Source organism: Chiloscyllium plagiosum, chromosome 2 (genome assembly GCF_004010195.1).
Source record: "Chiloscyllium plagiosum isolate BGI_BamShark_2017 chromosome 2, ASM401019v2, whole genome shotgun sequence".
NCBI lineage: Eukaryota > Metazoa > Chordata > Chondrichthyes > Orectolobiformes > Hemiscylliidae > Chiloscyllium > Chiloscyllium plagiosum.
The window spans coordinates 104,748,084-104,762,139 of record NC_057711.1 but is presented as its reverse complement, the minus strand read 5'-3'; the positions used below and the strand labels follow the sequence as shown (position 1 = coordinate 104,762,139).

Here is a 14,056-nt window from a genome sequence, read left to right as displayed (position 1 = left end):
ATCCAAAAGACATCACTACCAACAATGCAGCTTGGGCATAGGTTTCAACATATAAGTCAGTGGGAGCTCCTGTTAATGACAATCAGCAAACTGTCAACAAAGAGTCACATGATGGCACAACTGTAGATTAAATTGTAACAGACAACTCGAAATGGAATAATAACAGAAAGTGCGAGAAAAACGCAGCCAATCTGGCAGCCACCTATAGAAAGAGAAACAGAGTTAATGTTTTGAATCTGATATGACTTCTTCAAAAGTTGAATTTCCATTCTGATTATTCTGCAGTATTTTCTTTTATTTAGCTAAAAATGGAATTTATTTAATTAGCTTTTTTTTATCCTTATGGGTGGAATCTTGAAGGGGTCTAAGCAATATGGGCTGTAGCAAGATATGTGAATCAGATGTGAATTTGATGAGAAGCCCAGTGAGGCCTATCTCAATGGTGGGAGCAACTCATTCCATCTTTTATGGTTTTCATATGTAGTGTGGTGAGCTCGTCACCAGGCAACAACAAGTTGCCAGTTAAGGGGATTGTTACTTGCTAAATGCCTTGTTGACAATACAATTCACCTCTTCAATATTCAGCTTTCTATCTTACCAAATTCTTTCAAAAGTCTAGACATTGGGTAAATCACATGGAAACAAGAGCAGGGACCTGAGGAATTCACCTCGCTGCTGGCTCTGAAACCACCTTCACCAGTCACATGCACCCTTTGTCCCCAGAAACCAGCCAAATGCGCACCTTCTCCACAGACATTGGCTTCCAGAATCTGCCAACATATTGTGGCACCTCTCCAGGCAGGTTGTTCACAAAGCACAAAACCTACAGGATATTGCTTTTCATTGCAGAATGCATTGGCATTGAGCATTGGAAAGCTACTTAGGGATATTTTACATACGGGGCCAGAATCCAGCTCACAGATTGGACAAGGCTGTTTTACAAGGCTCCTTGCTTCCTGTCTTAATACTCACACGATTAGTATCTATCTTCATGATCACAGCATTCATGCCTCACATTGCCTTCCCTGCCATAGTTTTTAGTGCATTAGCGCTACAACCAGAGCCAAAGTTTATCAGCGCTGTCTTTTGCATAGCCACACACACAGCCACCTTCTTAGTTGGTATCTGTGGGATGGGGAACATCTTGCTGTTAACACCTACAGCATGTACCAGCTTCTTGTACAGCAAAGACCTTGCACGTTAATTTAAGCATGGCCATGTCGAAAACTGGGTGAGGTTTAGTGCTCAGTGCAGTTGAGGAGAGGTTGCTATTGGCAGTGAGCCCCAGTAACATTACTCACAAGCACAGTCCCTAGACTGTTCCGCCCAAGCAATATTCCCTCGAAGCTGTGTGGCTGTAAACACATACAGCCACTTCAATGTTCTACACTTGGTAGTTGACATCAGTACACCGATCTTGGCAACGACTTTTGGTCTGGAAGTTGCTGTTACACAAGGGTGTCAGAGGCCCACATAGCCAGTAAGACAATGAGAGGGAATGCTGCATCGATGGACACGTGTCTCTTATTCGAGGAGTGCAGCGTGTTTCAGTACGTGGTGAAGTGTGCTCAGCCTCATCTACAGGGTATGCCACTGATGACTCCACTGAGATCAGAGAAACTCATGCCTTCTCCTCTGAGAGTGCTGGACCCCCCCACTGTTGGGATGTTGGTGACTGTGGAGAAAGTGAGGACTGCAGATGGTGGACCTCAGAGTCGAAAGTGTCGTGCTGGAAAAGCACAGCAGGTCAGACAGCATCCGAGGAGCAGTAGAATAGTCATTTCGGGCACATGTCATTCCTGATGAAGGGCTTTTGTCCGAAACGTCAATTCTCCTGCTCCTCAGATGCTGCCTGACCTGCTGTGCTTTTCCAGCACTACACTCTCGACTGTTGGTGACTGTGACTGACTACCTGAGAAAATGAAAGCAGATGCAGCAGGAACAGGGTCTGGACTAGAGTGGTGCTGGAGAAGCACAGCAGGTCAGGCAGCATCAGAGGAGCAGGAAGATCGAAATTTCAGGCAAAAGCTCTTCATCAGGAATGAAGGCATAGATTTCTGGGGTGGAGAGATAAATATGGGGGTAGGGATGACAGTGATAGGTCAGAGAGGAGGGTGGAGCAGATAGGTGGGAAGGAAGATTGCCAGGTAGGACAGGTCATGAGGACAGTGCTGAGCTGGAAGGTTGGAACTGGGGTAAGGTGGGGGGAGGGGAAATGAGGAAACGTGAAGTCCACATTGATGCCCTGGAGTTGAAGTGTTCCGAGGCGGAAGATGAGGCGTTCTTCCTCCAGGCGTTGGGTGGTGAGGGAGTGGCAGTGGAGGAGACCCAGGACCTGCATTCCCTCGGCAGAGTGGCAGGGGGAGTTGAACTGTTGATCCACAGGGCGGTGGGTTTGATTGGTGCAGGTGTCCAGGAGATGTTCCCTAAAGCGCTCTGCAAGAAGGCGTCCAGTCTCGCCAATGTGGAGGAGACCGCATCAGGAGCAACGGATACAGTAAATGACATTGGTGGATGTGCAGGTGAAACTTTGATGGATGTGGAAGGCTCCTTTGGGGCCTTGGATGGAGGCAAGGGGGGAGGTGTGGGCGCAGGTTTTGCAATTCCTGCGGTGGCAGGGGAAGGTGCCAGGATGGGAGGGTGGGTTGTTGGGGGGCGTGGACCTGGCCAGGTTGTCATAGAGGGAATGGTCTTTGCGGAAAGTGAAAGGGGTGGGGAGTGAAATATATCCCTGGTGGTGAGGTCCGTTTGGAGGTGGCTGAAATGTCGGTGGATATGCGGTTTATGTGAAGGTTGGTATGGTGGAAGGTGAAGACCAGGGGGGTTCTATCCTTGTTATGGTTGGAGGGGTTGGGTTTGAGGGCGGAGGTGCGGGATGTGGGTGAGATGTATTGGAGGGCATCTTCAACCATGTGGGAAGGGAAATTGCGATCTTTAAAGAAGGAGGCCATCTGGTGTGTTCTGTGGTGGAACTAGTCCTCCTGGGAGCAGATACGGCGGAGGCGGAGGAATTGGGAATACGGGATAGCATTTTTGCAGGAGGTAGGGTGGGAAGAGGTGTAACCCAGGTAGCAATGGGAGTCGGTAGGCTTGTAAAAAATGTCAGTGTCAAGTCGGTTGTCATTGATGGAGATGGAGAGGTCCAGGAAGGGGAGGTCAGGTTGGAATGTGTTGGTGAAGTTAATGAACTGCTCAACCTCACGGGAGCACGAGGTGGCGCCGATGCAGTCATCAATGTAGCAGAGGAAGAGGTGGGGAGTGGTGCCAGTGTAACTACGGAAGATGGACTATTCTACGTAGCTGACAAAGAGACAGGCATAGCTGGGGCCCATGTGAGTGCCCATGGCTACCACTTTCGTCTAGAGGAAGTGGGCCCTCCATTTCTTCCTCTCCCGACGTCCCCAACAGTACCCTTCCACTGACACTCTCATTCGTTTGGCTGAACTGGTTCTCACCCTTAACAATTTTTCCTTCAAATCCTCCCACTTCCTCCAGACCTGCCAATCTTCCTTCCCACCTATCCGCTCTACCCTCCTCTCTGACCTATCGCCATCATCCCCACCCCTGTCCACCTATTGTACTCTTTGCTACCTTCTCCCCAGCCCACCTCCCTCTCATTTATCTCTCCACCTCTGAGGCTCCCTGCCTTCATTCCTGATGAAGCGCTTTTGCCCGAAATGTCGATTTTCCTGCTCCTCGGATGCTGCCTGGCCTGCTGTGCTTTTTCAGCACCACTCTAATCCAGACTTTGCATCTGCAGTCCTCACATTTGAAGCAGGAACAGGGTCAATGGCAAGCCCAGGAGCAGTAGCAGACTCCCATTGAGCCAATAGCACCCAGCTCAGGGAGCAGTCGATGCTACAGGGCCCCTCACAATGTATGGGGTGTGCAGGAGGCCCAGAGTTTTCTCACTCCCAAATCCTTTTCCTGGGGATGTGAGGCACAATACAGATGCAGGCTTCACATGTGTCAGGACACTGTGATGGAACTGTGCTAGAACAGGACCTGAGGGCTCTAGTAGTGGAAGGCCATCCTTTCCTGGTAACTGTGAAGCTGACAGCTGTTGAACCTCAATGTGCCTGGTTCTTTCCAGTTGTCCTATTGTACAGCAGCCTTTAAAAGATGTTGTGAATGCAAGGAGTGCTGGTCTTTGGGCAAATATCGGCTGAGTGAAAAGTTGCTCTGGGAACAGTGCATGGTAAAATGGAATTGTAAATTGGACATGACAGATGCCATAAGGGTACAGTAGGTAATTAATGTAGCAAGTTTGATAAAACTGTCAAAGAAATTGTCTAAAAGAAAATGCAATGCAACTCCAAATTGGCCAAAATGAGCAATACTCAGCCCTTTGTTTCATAATTTCTCATTGTTTTCCACTGGAATTGAACTCAAATCCAGAGTACTGTGAGGTAGCAATGCAAACCACTGTGCTGCCCTTAAACATCATGTGCAACAGACAAAATGTGAAGAATCTCATTTTTGAAGAATGGGAATTGCACCATAGTTAACGCATTCAATTTGATACAGCAGATTTTTCATTGGCCATCATTCTTCAATTAAATGTTTAGATGCTTCATCACCTGTCTTTGAAAAGACCAATATTGAAACACTCTTATTGAACTCCTACCTGATCTATTGCCATAATGGTATTTAACAAAAATGTAAAATTTACCTTTTAATCATTCATGATGTATAATTGTTCAAATAGGAATGGAATGACTATAGACTAAGATGGGATCCTGCAAACTATGAAGGGATCGATAAACTCAGAATATCTTCTCGACATCTTTGGCTCCCTGATATAGTGTTATATAACAAGTAAGTCACTATTTTGTCATTTTGCCCCTCTTGATTTGATGGCCCTTTTGTGTTACCTGGCAATTATGTACTATACTCAGACCATAATGTGCAAAATGTCTGACTGGAGTGGCAAGTTTGGTAAATTCATGATATTATAGTGACAGTATAGAGGTGAATGAAATGCTCAGGATGTGAGTTCAACCATCAGCAAGAGCAGCTTTGGGCTGTTGTGTAGGAATGGTAGGGTCCCTACCTCTGAACCAGCAGGCTTGGGTTCAAGTCTTAGAGGTATAACATGTCTGAACAGGTTCATTAAAATTTATCTATAAAAATATATTTAAGAGGTGACTAAAATATCTCATCATAAAAACAGTTAAAAATAACAGTAGCTTCCTATTGCTTCCAAATAAACCTGCTGGATTATAACCTGGTGTTGGGTAATTTTTAACTTTATCCACCCCAGTCCAACACTGGCACCTCCACATTATAAAACGAGTAATTGTAAATGCAGAGAATCTTTGAAGTTGCGTGAATTGAGGCATTCAAGAGGGCATTGGATGATTATTTGAATAGAAATTGGGGAAAATGCAGAAGATTGGCACCAGATAAGAGCTTCTGTGCTTTATCAATCCAGTGGCTCTGAAGAGTCACATATTTTACTCTCTCCCAGTGGGGAATGCTATTTTCTGGAAGTGTACCTCAGGATTTTTCAGATTACAATTTAGACTTGACTTGTTATCCCAAGTTCTAATGCTGATGGATCTTAAAATTCACCTTAAGGATTCCCTTCCTCCATCATCAATGCAACATACCTGCAGTGCTCACAAGCAACTTGCCAAAGTTCCTTCAAATGTACTCTGAAACCACTGACCTCTACTAACCAGAAGGGCAAGAGTAGCAGGTTCAAGGAAAAGTGATACCTTCAAGATGCCTTTTGAGTTCAGAATTCTTTTGTTCATTCTTGCAAGGGATGTTGGCACTTCTAACAAGGTTGGCATTTGATGCCCATCCCTAATTGACTCTCCATGCCATTTCAGTGGGCAGTTAAGAATAAGCAGCATTCTTTAGGCCCTGGAAATACATGTCTGCCAGACTAGATGAAATGGCTGCTGTCCTTTCCTAATACAACAGTAGTGAACAAGATGGGTTTTGCAGTCAGCACACGTTCACCAATAGATTGGCTTTTATTCCAGAGTTTATTGAGTTCCACTTTCGCTGTTGAATCCCCAGTATATTAGCCTGGGGCTTTGGATTATCAGTCCAGTGATATCGCCAGTGTGCCATTGTCATATCCTATATTGCTGTTCTTTTGTCGTCGCTGGGTTAAAATCCTGGTATTCCTTACTCACCATCGCTGCTGGGTGCCTTCACCACAAAGCCGATAATGGTTAAAGAGGAGGCTTACTCTATCAAGGACAATCAGTGACGGCCTTCCCAGCATCATCCATGAACTTTAAAATGTTTGCTGAGAACTAAGCACTTCATATTTTTATTTTACTACCAGTAATATCAATATTAAATGAATTTTTAATCTTTATTTGCACTGCTGAGCCAGTTTATTGATTTAATTGCTACACTAATTACCCTGCATTGTAGTGTATGATGAGAATCAGACCTCATGAGCACAATTTAAACATTTAAATAGTTTCAATATATGGCCACTGTTACATAGTATTTTCACATCTTCATAAATTGAATACTACAAGCTGACAATGGGAAGAGGGCTTTGAAGGTGAGGCACCTGTCTACACTTCTCCATGTCTCAAATAACTGCTGTGAGTGTCGAGTTTGTGAGAAAGTACTCCGTTACATCTTGTGGCTTTGATTCTTTGGGAGATGAAGGAGGAAGAAATTTGGGGAATAATCCTCTTCTTCCACTAATAGTTGACTCCAGCAGTGGAAAATCTTCAAGGCAATCAAGCGGCTTTGGTCCAATTCATGATCTCCAATTCCTTTCCCAACCTGAAGGTAGGACAGAAAAAGTGGGGTTACAAGACCAATCCTTAGTGCCTGAAGTCTCAATGATAGGAAAAGAAAATTAAGCACTTTAGCCTGGAAACAGGCTTCCAAGAGATAATTCTATAGAGGCAAATAAGATTGCTGAAGTCAGTCAGGAACGGTACTTTAAGTTAAACAAGTGTTAAGTTAAACAAGTTAAACAATGAAGTAGAACAACATGAGACATCTATAAACTAGGGAAAATTACTTTCAGGAAAGGTATCAAGAAACATAGAAAGTGCGGAATGAATTTCTAGATGAAAGATTGGTGGGGTTATTTTTTGTCCTTCTAGCCCTCAAGGTCTCTCTCCCTCACTTTCTGTGTTTCCATATAAAACTCCCAAAAGTCAGTAAGAAGTAATTAATTAAATAACGTTAAATAAATAGCAATAAATGCCCGATGATCAATTTTCTTTTTTATTAATAGGTCTGCAGCTGAATTAGAAAGGTTAACCCTTTCTCTTGAGTTCATACAATCAAATGCTTTAATTGGAAAGCATCTGACATACAAGACTTTGTGAACTATACTGTTTTTAATTGGTCCTGAAATGTGACCACTCTTCCCTCCCTCTTACGCCCCTTCTCACCCACACATGCCCAAATCCTGGGAGTGCTTTTTTTAAAATTGAATGTGGTCATTGCTGGTTAGTCCATCATTTATTGCCCATTTCTAATTGCCCTTTTGATTTTAGTGGTGTACCATCTTCTTGAACCCATTGCAATCTTTGGGGTGTAGTGATACCGTCAGGATGACATACCAATGGAAGCTTACAGCCAGATGAGGCGAGGAATTGATTAAATCTCACAAATTATTTTGAGAACCTAGTCATAAACTGCTCTCTTGGCCTTTTTCTTTCCTTTCAGTGCTGATGGAACCTATGAAGTGTCGCTTTATACGAATGCAATTGTGTACAACAACGGAGACGTGTTCTGGCTGCCTCCTGCCATCTATAAGAGCGCCTGCAGAATTGAAGTGAAGCACTTCCCTTTCGATCAGCAGAACTGCACCCTGAAATTTCGGTCGTGGACATACGATCGCACTGAAATTGATTTAGTCCTAAGCAGCGACGTTGCAAGCAGAGATGACTTCAAACCCAGTGGGGAATGGGATATTGTCTCCCTTCCAGGGAGAAGGAATGAGATACCAACTGACCCAACATATGTTGATATTACATATGATTTTATCATCAAGAGAAAGCCATTATTTTATACCATTAACCTGATCATCCCCTGTGTGCTGATAACGTCTCTTGCGATCCTGGTGTTCTACTTGCCCTCAGATTGCGGTGAGAAAATTACGCTCTGCATTTCTGTCCTGCTGGCATTAACTGTCTTCTTACTGCTCATCTCCAAGATTGTTCCTCCAACCTCTCTGGATGTGCCCCTGTTAGGCAAATACCTGATGTTTACCATGGTGCTGGTCACCTTCTCAATAGTTACCAGTGTCTGTGTATTGAATGTGCACCATCGGTCACCCAGTACCCACACCATGCCCGATTGGGTGAAGCACATGTTTCTCAAAAAGCTGCCCACCCTCTTATTCATGACGCGCCCAGAGACTCGAAGTCTGAAGGACAGAATCAGCAGGGAGCAGACATCAGCTTGTCCAAATGGCCAGGAGGATCACACCGATGTTCAAACATGCTACATCAACCCAGAGTCAACAAAGGAATACAGCTGGCATTTAGGAGATCTGTCAGACCATCAAGATCTAAGGAAGAAGGGATCAACAAAGGTCAATTCCAGCATTCAAGAGGCAGTTGATGGTGTTAGATTCATAGCAGAACATATGAAGAGTGAAGATGATGATCAGAGTGTGAGTTCATCTTTTTCTACCTCTTGTTTTAACACTGGACGCAAATAAAACTACTGAACATTGAAAAATAGGCAAGTTAATGTTCCATTACATGTGGGTTTTAATTCAAGATTAATTTTCAGCATCACAATCAGCAGAAATTCTACTGAATTTACAGTGTTTTGCCAAGTAATTTGACAAACGAGCAATAGGCATTTACAAGAGCCAAGAAAACTGAAAACAAAAAATTCTGGAGATCACAGTGGGTCAGGCAGCATCCATGGAGAGAGAGCAAGCTAACATTTTGAGTCCAGATGACACTTCATCAGAGCTCAAGTGAAGTATGGAAGGAACAGCATTTATGCTGTAGTTTGGTGGGGGAGGTGGTGTAGGTGTGGGAGTAATGGTTGTAGGGTGCTGGTGGAGAGAAGATGTTGATAGTTCAGATTGAAGTCATCAGAATGTGAGAATGGCAGAACAGTGGTGTATCTCCTGCCAGGACACCCCCCTCTCTCACACACACACCTCAAACTATAGCACAAATGCTGTTCCCTCCACACTTCACTTCAGCTCTGACAAAGAGTGATCTAGATATGAAACATTAGCTTGCTCGCTCTCCACGGGTGCTGTCTGACCCATTATGATTGCCAGCATTTGTTGTTTTCACTAAAATTAAAGTAGCAATTTTTAGGCCACAGCCACAGTCATTACTCGGGTGATCCAGTCTCCAAATTCTGGAAATGGACAGTGGCTGTGACCACAATCAGAGTGGGCAGAGTAAATGTTTTATTTCTAGCTGAGCACTCTACTTGTCAGTTATGTGAGAACCTTCAAGGGGTAATTGCATTAACCAGGCACTTATACAGTACAGGTTGATGACATATAATCTAACACTCGTATGTGACCAAGAGGGTCTAATAAAGGTGGGATACAAATCCTGGTCACAAGTAATCTTGACCATGTTGTTAGTGACTGCAGATTAAAGATACTCATCTCTGTGAAGCAGAATTAATAACAGTCAACCTCAAAAGTTGTACTTGCAGGTCACAATTGACAAATGCAGTCTAAGATCTCATCGGCCACAGGAAGGCAGAGAGCAGATATCCTCTCACTTTGAATTGTACATAAACAGCAATGTGTGCTAATACACAATGTTGACCTTCTTGGGCCGTGCAGGGATGGGAGAACAAGATATCAGGAATCATACAGCACTTCTAGTATCCTACTTTATCTGTGCAACATTGTTTGTGTTGTATTAATTACAATAAGGACCCTCTGTCAAAGGACCATGTAGAGACATTCCACAGCCATCCTCCTTGTCCCACTTAATGGACTGATGAGATGTATGGATATGTTTACCTTGTTTGGGTTACCCCTAGAATCAGGGGTCATAGTCTCAGGATACAGAGTAAGCCATTTAGGACTGAGATGAGGAAACATTTCTTAGTAAGATGGTGGTCAACCTGTGGAATTCACTACCCCAAAGGGCTGTTGAGGTCAGGTCACTGAGTATATTCAAAGAAGAGATATTAAACTTTTTAGATGCTAAAAGCATCGAAGGGTATGAAGAATGTGGGAATATTTTGTTGTTGAGGTAGAGGGTCTGCCATGATTATACAAAGGCAGAGCAGACTTGAAGGGCTGAATGGCCTAATCCTGCTCTGAGTTACTATGGAAGAGTGGGTGGCTACCTATCATGGAAGCCATCAAGGTGACATTCACTGACTGCCTCCATGGAGCCACTAGGCATTTATATGAGATCTCATGCGTGTGCTATGCCATAACACAGTTGGCATCATCAGTAGAATATGGCTCCATCTGTGATCATCAGCATTGGAAACTGCCATAATGTCTACAACCTTGCGAACCCTCATGTTCCTGCTTCATTTCAAAGGCTAGGTGCTTACAAGGGTAGTTACTAGGAGATGAGAGTTACTTTATGCAGCCAGGATTGATGATTCTATTGCACCACCTCTGACTGAGGCTGAGTGCAGCCTTTTCCTCCATATAGGAATTGTTGAGCATATGATAGGTCTGCTGAAGGTGAGGTTCCAGTACCTGGATCAGTCCGGGAGGGAGCTTACTGTCCAGTCTTACATGACAGAATGTGCTGTGCTCGGCTTTGGCAACAGGCAACAAGGTGATATAATGGGTTCTGAGGAGGGGAGAGCAGCAACAGTTTTCCAAGCAGGATCAGGAGAAATTTCACCTTCTGCAAAATAAAGTGCTGCAGCATCAAGCAGAATAATCTAAATAGGGCATCATTTAATCCCAATTCCAACTGATGTGACTGTAAATTTGTTGCTGCTCAGCTACAACGTTGTTACAACCATTGCAATAGCATACTACAAATCAAGCCCCACTATCCCTGAAGTCATACCACAAGCTAAAGATTTCTATTGAAGGTCCACACAAGACGCCAATTTACCTGACTTTCAAACCAAGCTTGAAATAAAGCACAGACAAACCGTCTGTTCGCAGAAGCAAATGCACCTTTTATTTGTTTGTTCTTTGCTTTGACTCATACTGAATATAAGTGAATGATTTCAACTATTTAAATGCTTTTCAATATGGGATTGTCCTACATTAAACAATGCTAGATTACATTGGACTTCGAGAAGAGAGTAGCAATCGAGATAGGGTTCCAAGATGGGATGGTGCAAAGGACAGGAACCAGTGTGGCTTGGTTCCTAATCAGTAACAGATTTATGACTGTGCATTTGTATTTGCGTTGAAGTGTTAGCCATGCCTCTTATGTGTCCTGAGAAGTATTTATTTTTGGCTGCCATCCCGCAAAGTTGTTACAACCCACTGCAATAGCATACTGCAAATCAAGCCCCACTATTCCTGAAGTCATATCACATGCTAAAGTTTTTGCAGAAGGTCCATGCAATACCCCAATTTACCTGACGTTCAGACCAAGCTTGGTACAAAGTACAGTTTAGGTTTTGGTATTTATTAAAAGCAATTACAAACACTATAAATAAACGTATAAACTATTGGCATATAACACCAACTAAAACTCTAAAATTTCAATTGAAAAACTACAGGTCAAGCAACTGCTGCAGGAAAAGTAACTCGCTTTCTTCAAGTTTAATTTGAGTTTTTTTTACAGCAGAGAACAGGTAGGTCCTATGCAGAGAAAAAGAGCACATCCTTATATGTCTCTCACACTCTGTGTGTCTATCTCTGTAATTTGTTTCCAGTTCCAATCCATTCAGTTAACTGCAAACTAGCAGTTCACTTGTAAACAACTCCCAGGCTCCAGAGACCTGCAAATTGCAGGAACTCATAGTCACAAGAAACAGCTTCACAGTTAGCATTGAATTGCTTGCTGTGAAATTATGCAGCCATTCTAGTAAATAGTCATAGAGATATATAGCATGAAACAGACACTTCAGTCCAACTTGTCCATGCAGACCAGATATCCTAACTTAATCTAGTCCCATTTGCCAGCATTTTGCCCATATCCCTCTCAACCCTTCCTCTTCATATATCTATCCAGGTGTATTTTAAAGGTTGTAATTATACCAGCCTCCACCACTTTTTCTGGCAGTTCATTGCATACTTGCACCACCCTCTGTGTAAAAACGTTGCCCCTGAGGTCTCTTTTAAATCTTTCCCCTCTTACCTTAAACCTATGCCCCCTGGTTTTGGACTCCCGCACCCCGGGAAAAAGGCTTTGCTTTTTACCCTATGCATACTTCTCATGATATTATAAATGTGTCTATGGTCACCCTCGGCCTCTGACACACCAGGGAAAATAGCCCCAGATGGTTCGTATAGTTCAAACCCTCCAACTCTGGCAAAAACTTTGTAAATCTTTTCTATACTCTTTCAAGTTTAACAACATCTTTCCCATGCCAAGGAGACCAGAATTGAAAGCAGTATTCAAAAAGTGGCCTAACCAATGCCTTGTATATCTGCAACATGAGCTCCTAACTCCAATGAACAATGCACTGACCAATTTGCGAGAGCACAACTGAGAGACTTCACACAGGTCTCCTGTCACTCCCTGAAAGAAGCTAGTTGCACAGAGCTTCAAGCAGACTGTCACCTTCAGAGCCACTGGGTGAGGATCACCTCCCATTCCTGAAGCTGTCAGGTCTCTCTCCAGCACCTGGCACAGATCCATCACCATGTTCAAGGATAAATAAAGTCATAGGCTCATTCCAGGAAAATGAGTTGAAGTCAAAAAACTCTGATCCTCCTGCATCTGTTTTTGCCTTCTTAGGTAGTCAGCCACAGCGACCAACATCCCACCAGCAGCAGGGTGCAGCTCTCTCAGTGGAAATGGTCTATGCTGTGAATATAATGACTGAAATTGGATCTGAGGTCTCAGAACAGTCACTCGTGGCATACACTGCAGATGAGGGCTGAGCATATTTCTCTATATAGTGAGACATGTAGTACTCTAATAACGAGGGCTATGAGTCAACCATGCATTCAGCATCAGTCTCAAAATATGCAGGATCTTGCTGAATATCAAGTGCCAGCTGAGGGACCAGCATATGTCATCAAAAAGGGAGTGCTAGCTGTGCCCCGATCCCCTTGCCAACCCAGAACCACATTCAACTTCTCACTCCATTCTGTTCAGATCATTGTTACACTTGGAGATTCCCAAGTTCAATTTGCAAGACTATAATATCATAAAATATAAAAGCAGAGTGACTTCATTTCTTTCTGTTCTACCATTCAATCAAGGCTGACATGTTTCTCAACCCCATTCTCCTGCCTTCTCCCTTTAACTTTAGGTCCCTTTACCAATGAAGAATCTATTTATCTCTGTTTTAAATATACCCAATGACATGGCCTCCGCAGCCTTCTGCGCCAATGATTTCCATTAATACCTCACCCTCTTCATCACAGTTCGAAAGGGTCCTCCGTTTACCCTGAGGCTGTACTTTCAGTTCCTAGTCTCCTCTACTAGTGAAAACATTATCTCCATGTCCACTGTATCTCGGCCTCTCAAATTCTGTGAGTTTAAATGCAATTTCCCCCTAGACTTGATAAGGGAGCCCTTAAGATGAAGGGAACCCTTAGGAGGCAGTGACCATAATATGATGGAACTTACTCTGTAATTTGAGAGGGAGAAGGTGGAATCAGATGTAACGGTATTACAGTTGAAAAAAGGTAACTACAGATACACAAGGGAGTGGCTGGGTAGAATTGACTGGGAGAGGACCCTAGCAGGAAAGACAGTGAAACAGCAATGACAAGGGTTTTGGAGTAATTCAAGAGACACAGCAAAAATTCATTCCGAGGAAAAAATATACTAAAGGGACGAAAAGGCAACCGTGGCTGACCAGTTAAGTCAGAGATAGCATAAAAGCAAAAGAGAAGGTATATAATGTGTTAAAGGGCAGTGGGAAGCCAGAGGATTGAGAAGCCAAGAAGACCAACAGAGAACAATGAAGAAAGAAATAAGGGGGGAGAAGATTAAATATGAGGGCAAGCTAGCCA

General features: G+C 43.5%; 1 protein-coding gene across 3 annotated transcripts in view; it reads left to right on the top strand.

The window, feature by feature from the left end:
- The window catches only part of LOC122562507 (neuronal acetylcholine receptor subunit beta-4-like), a 53,228-nt gene that overhangs the window by 17,693 nt on the left and 21,479 nt on the right, over positions 1–14,056 (top strand). For all 3 annotated transcript variants that reach the window (XM_043715367.1, XM_043715358.1, XM_043715375.1), the window contains 2 exons: positions 4,709–4,818; positions 7,663–8,614. In XM_043715367.1, coding sequence (XP_043571302.1) covers positions 4,709–4,818; positions 7,663–8,614 — 1,062 coding nt within the window. The remainder of the gene's footprint in view (positions 1–4,708; positions 4,819–7,662; positions 8,615–14,056) is intronic.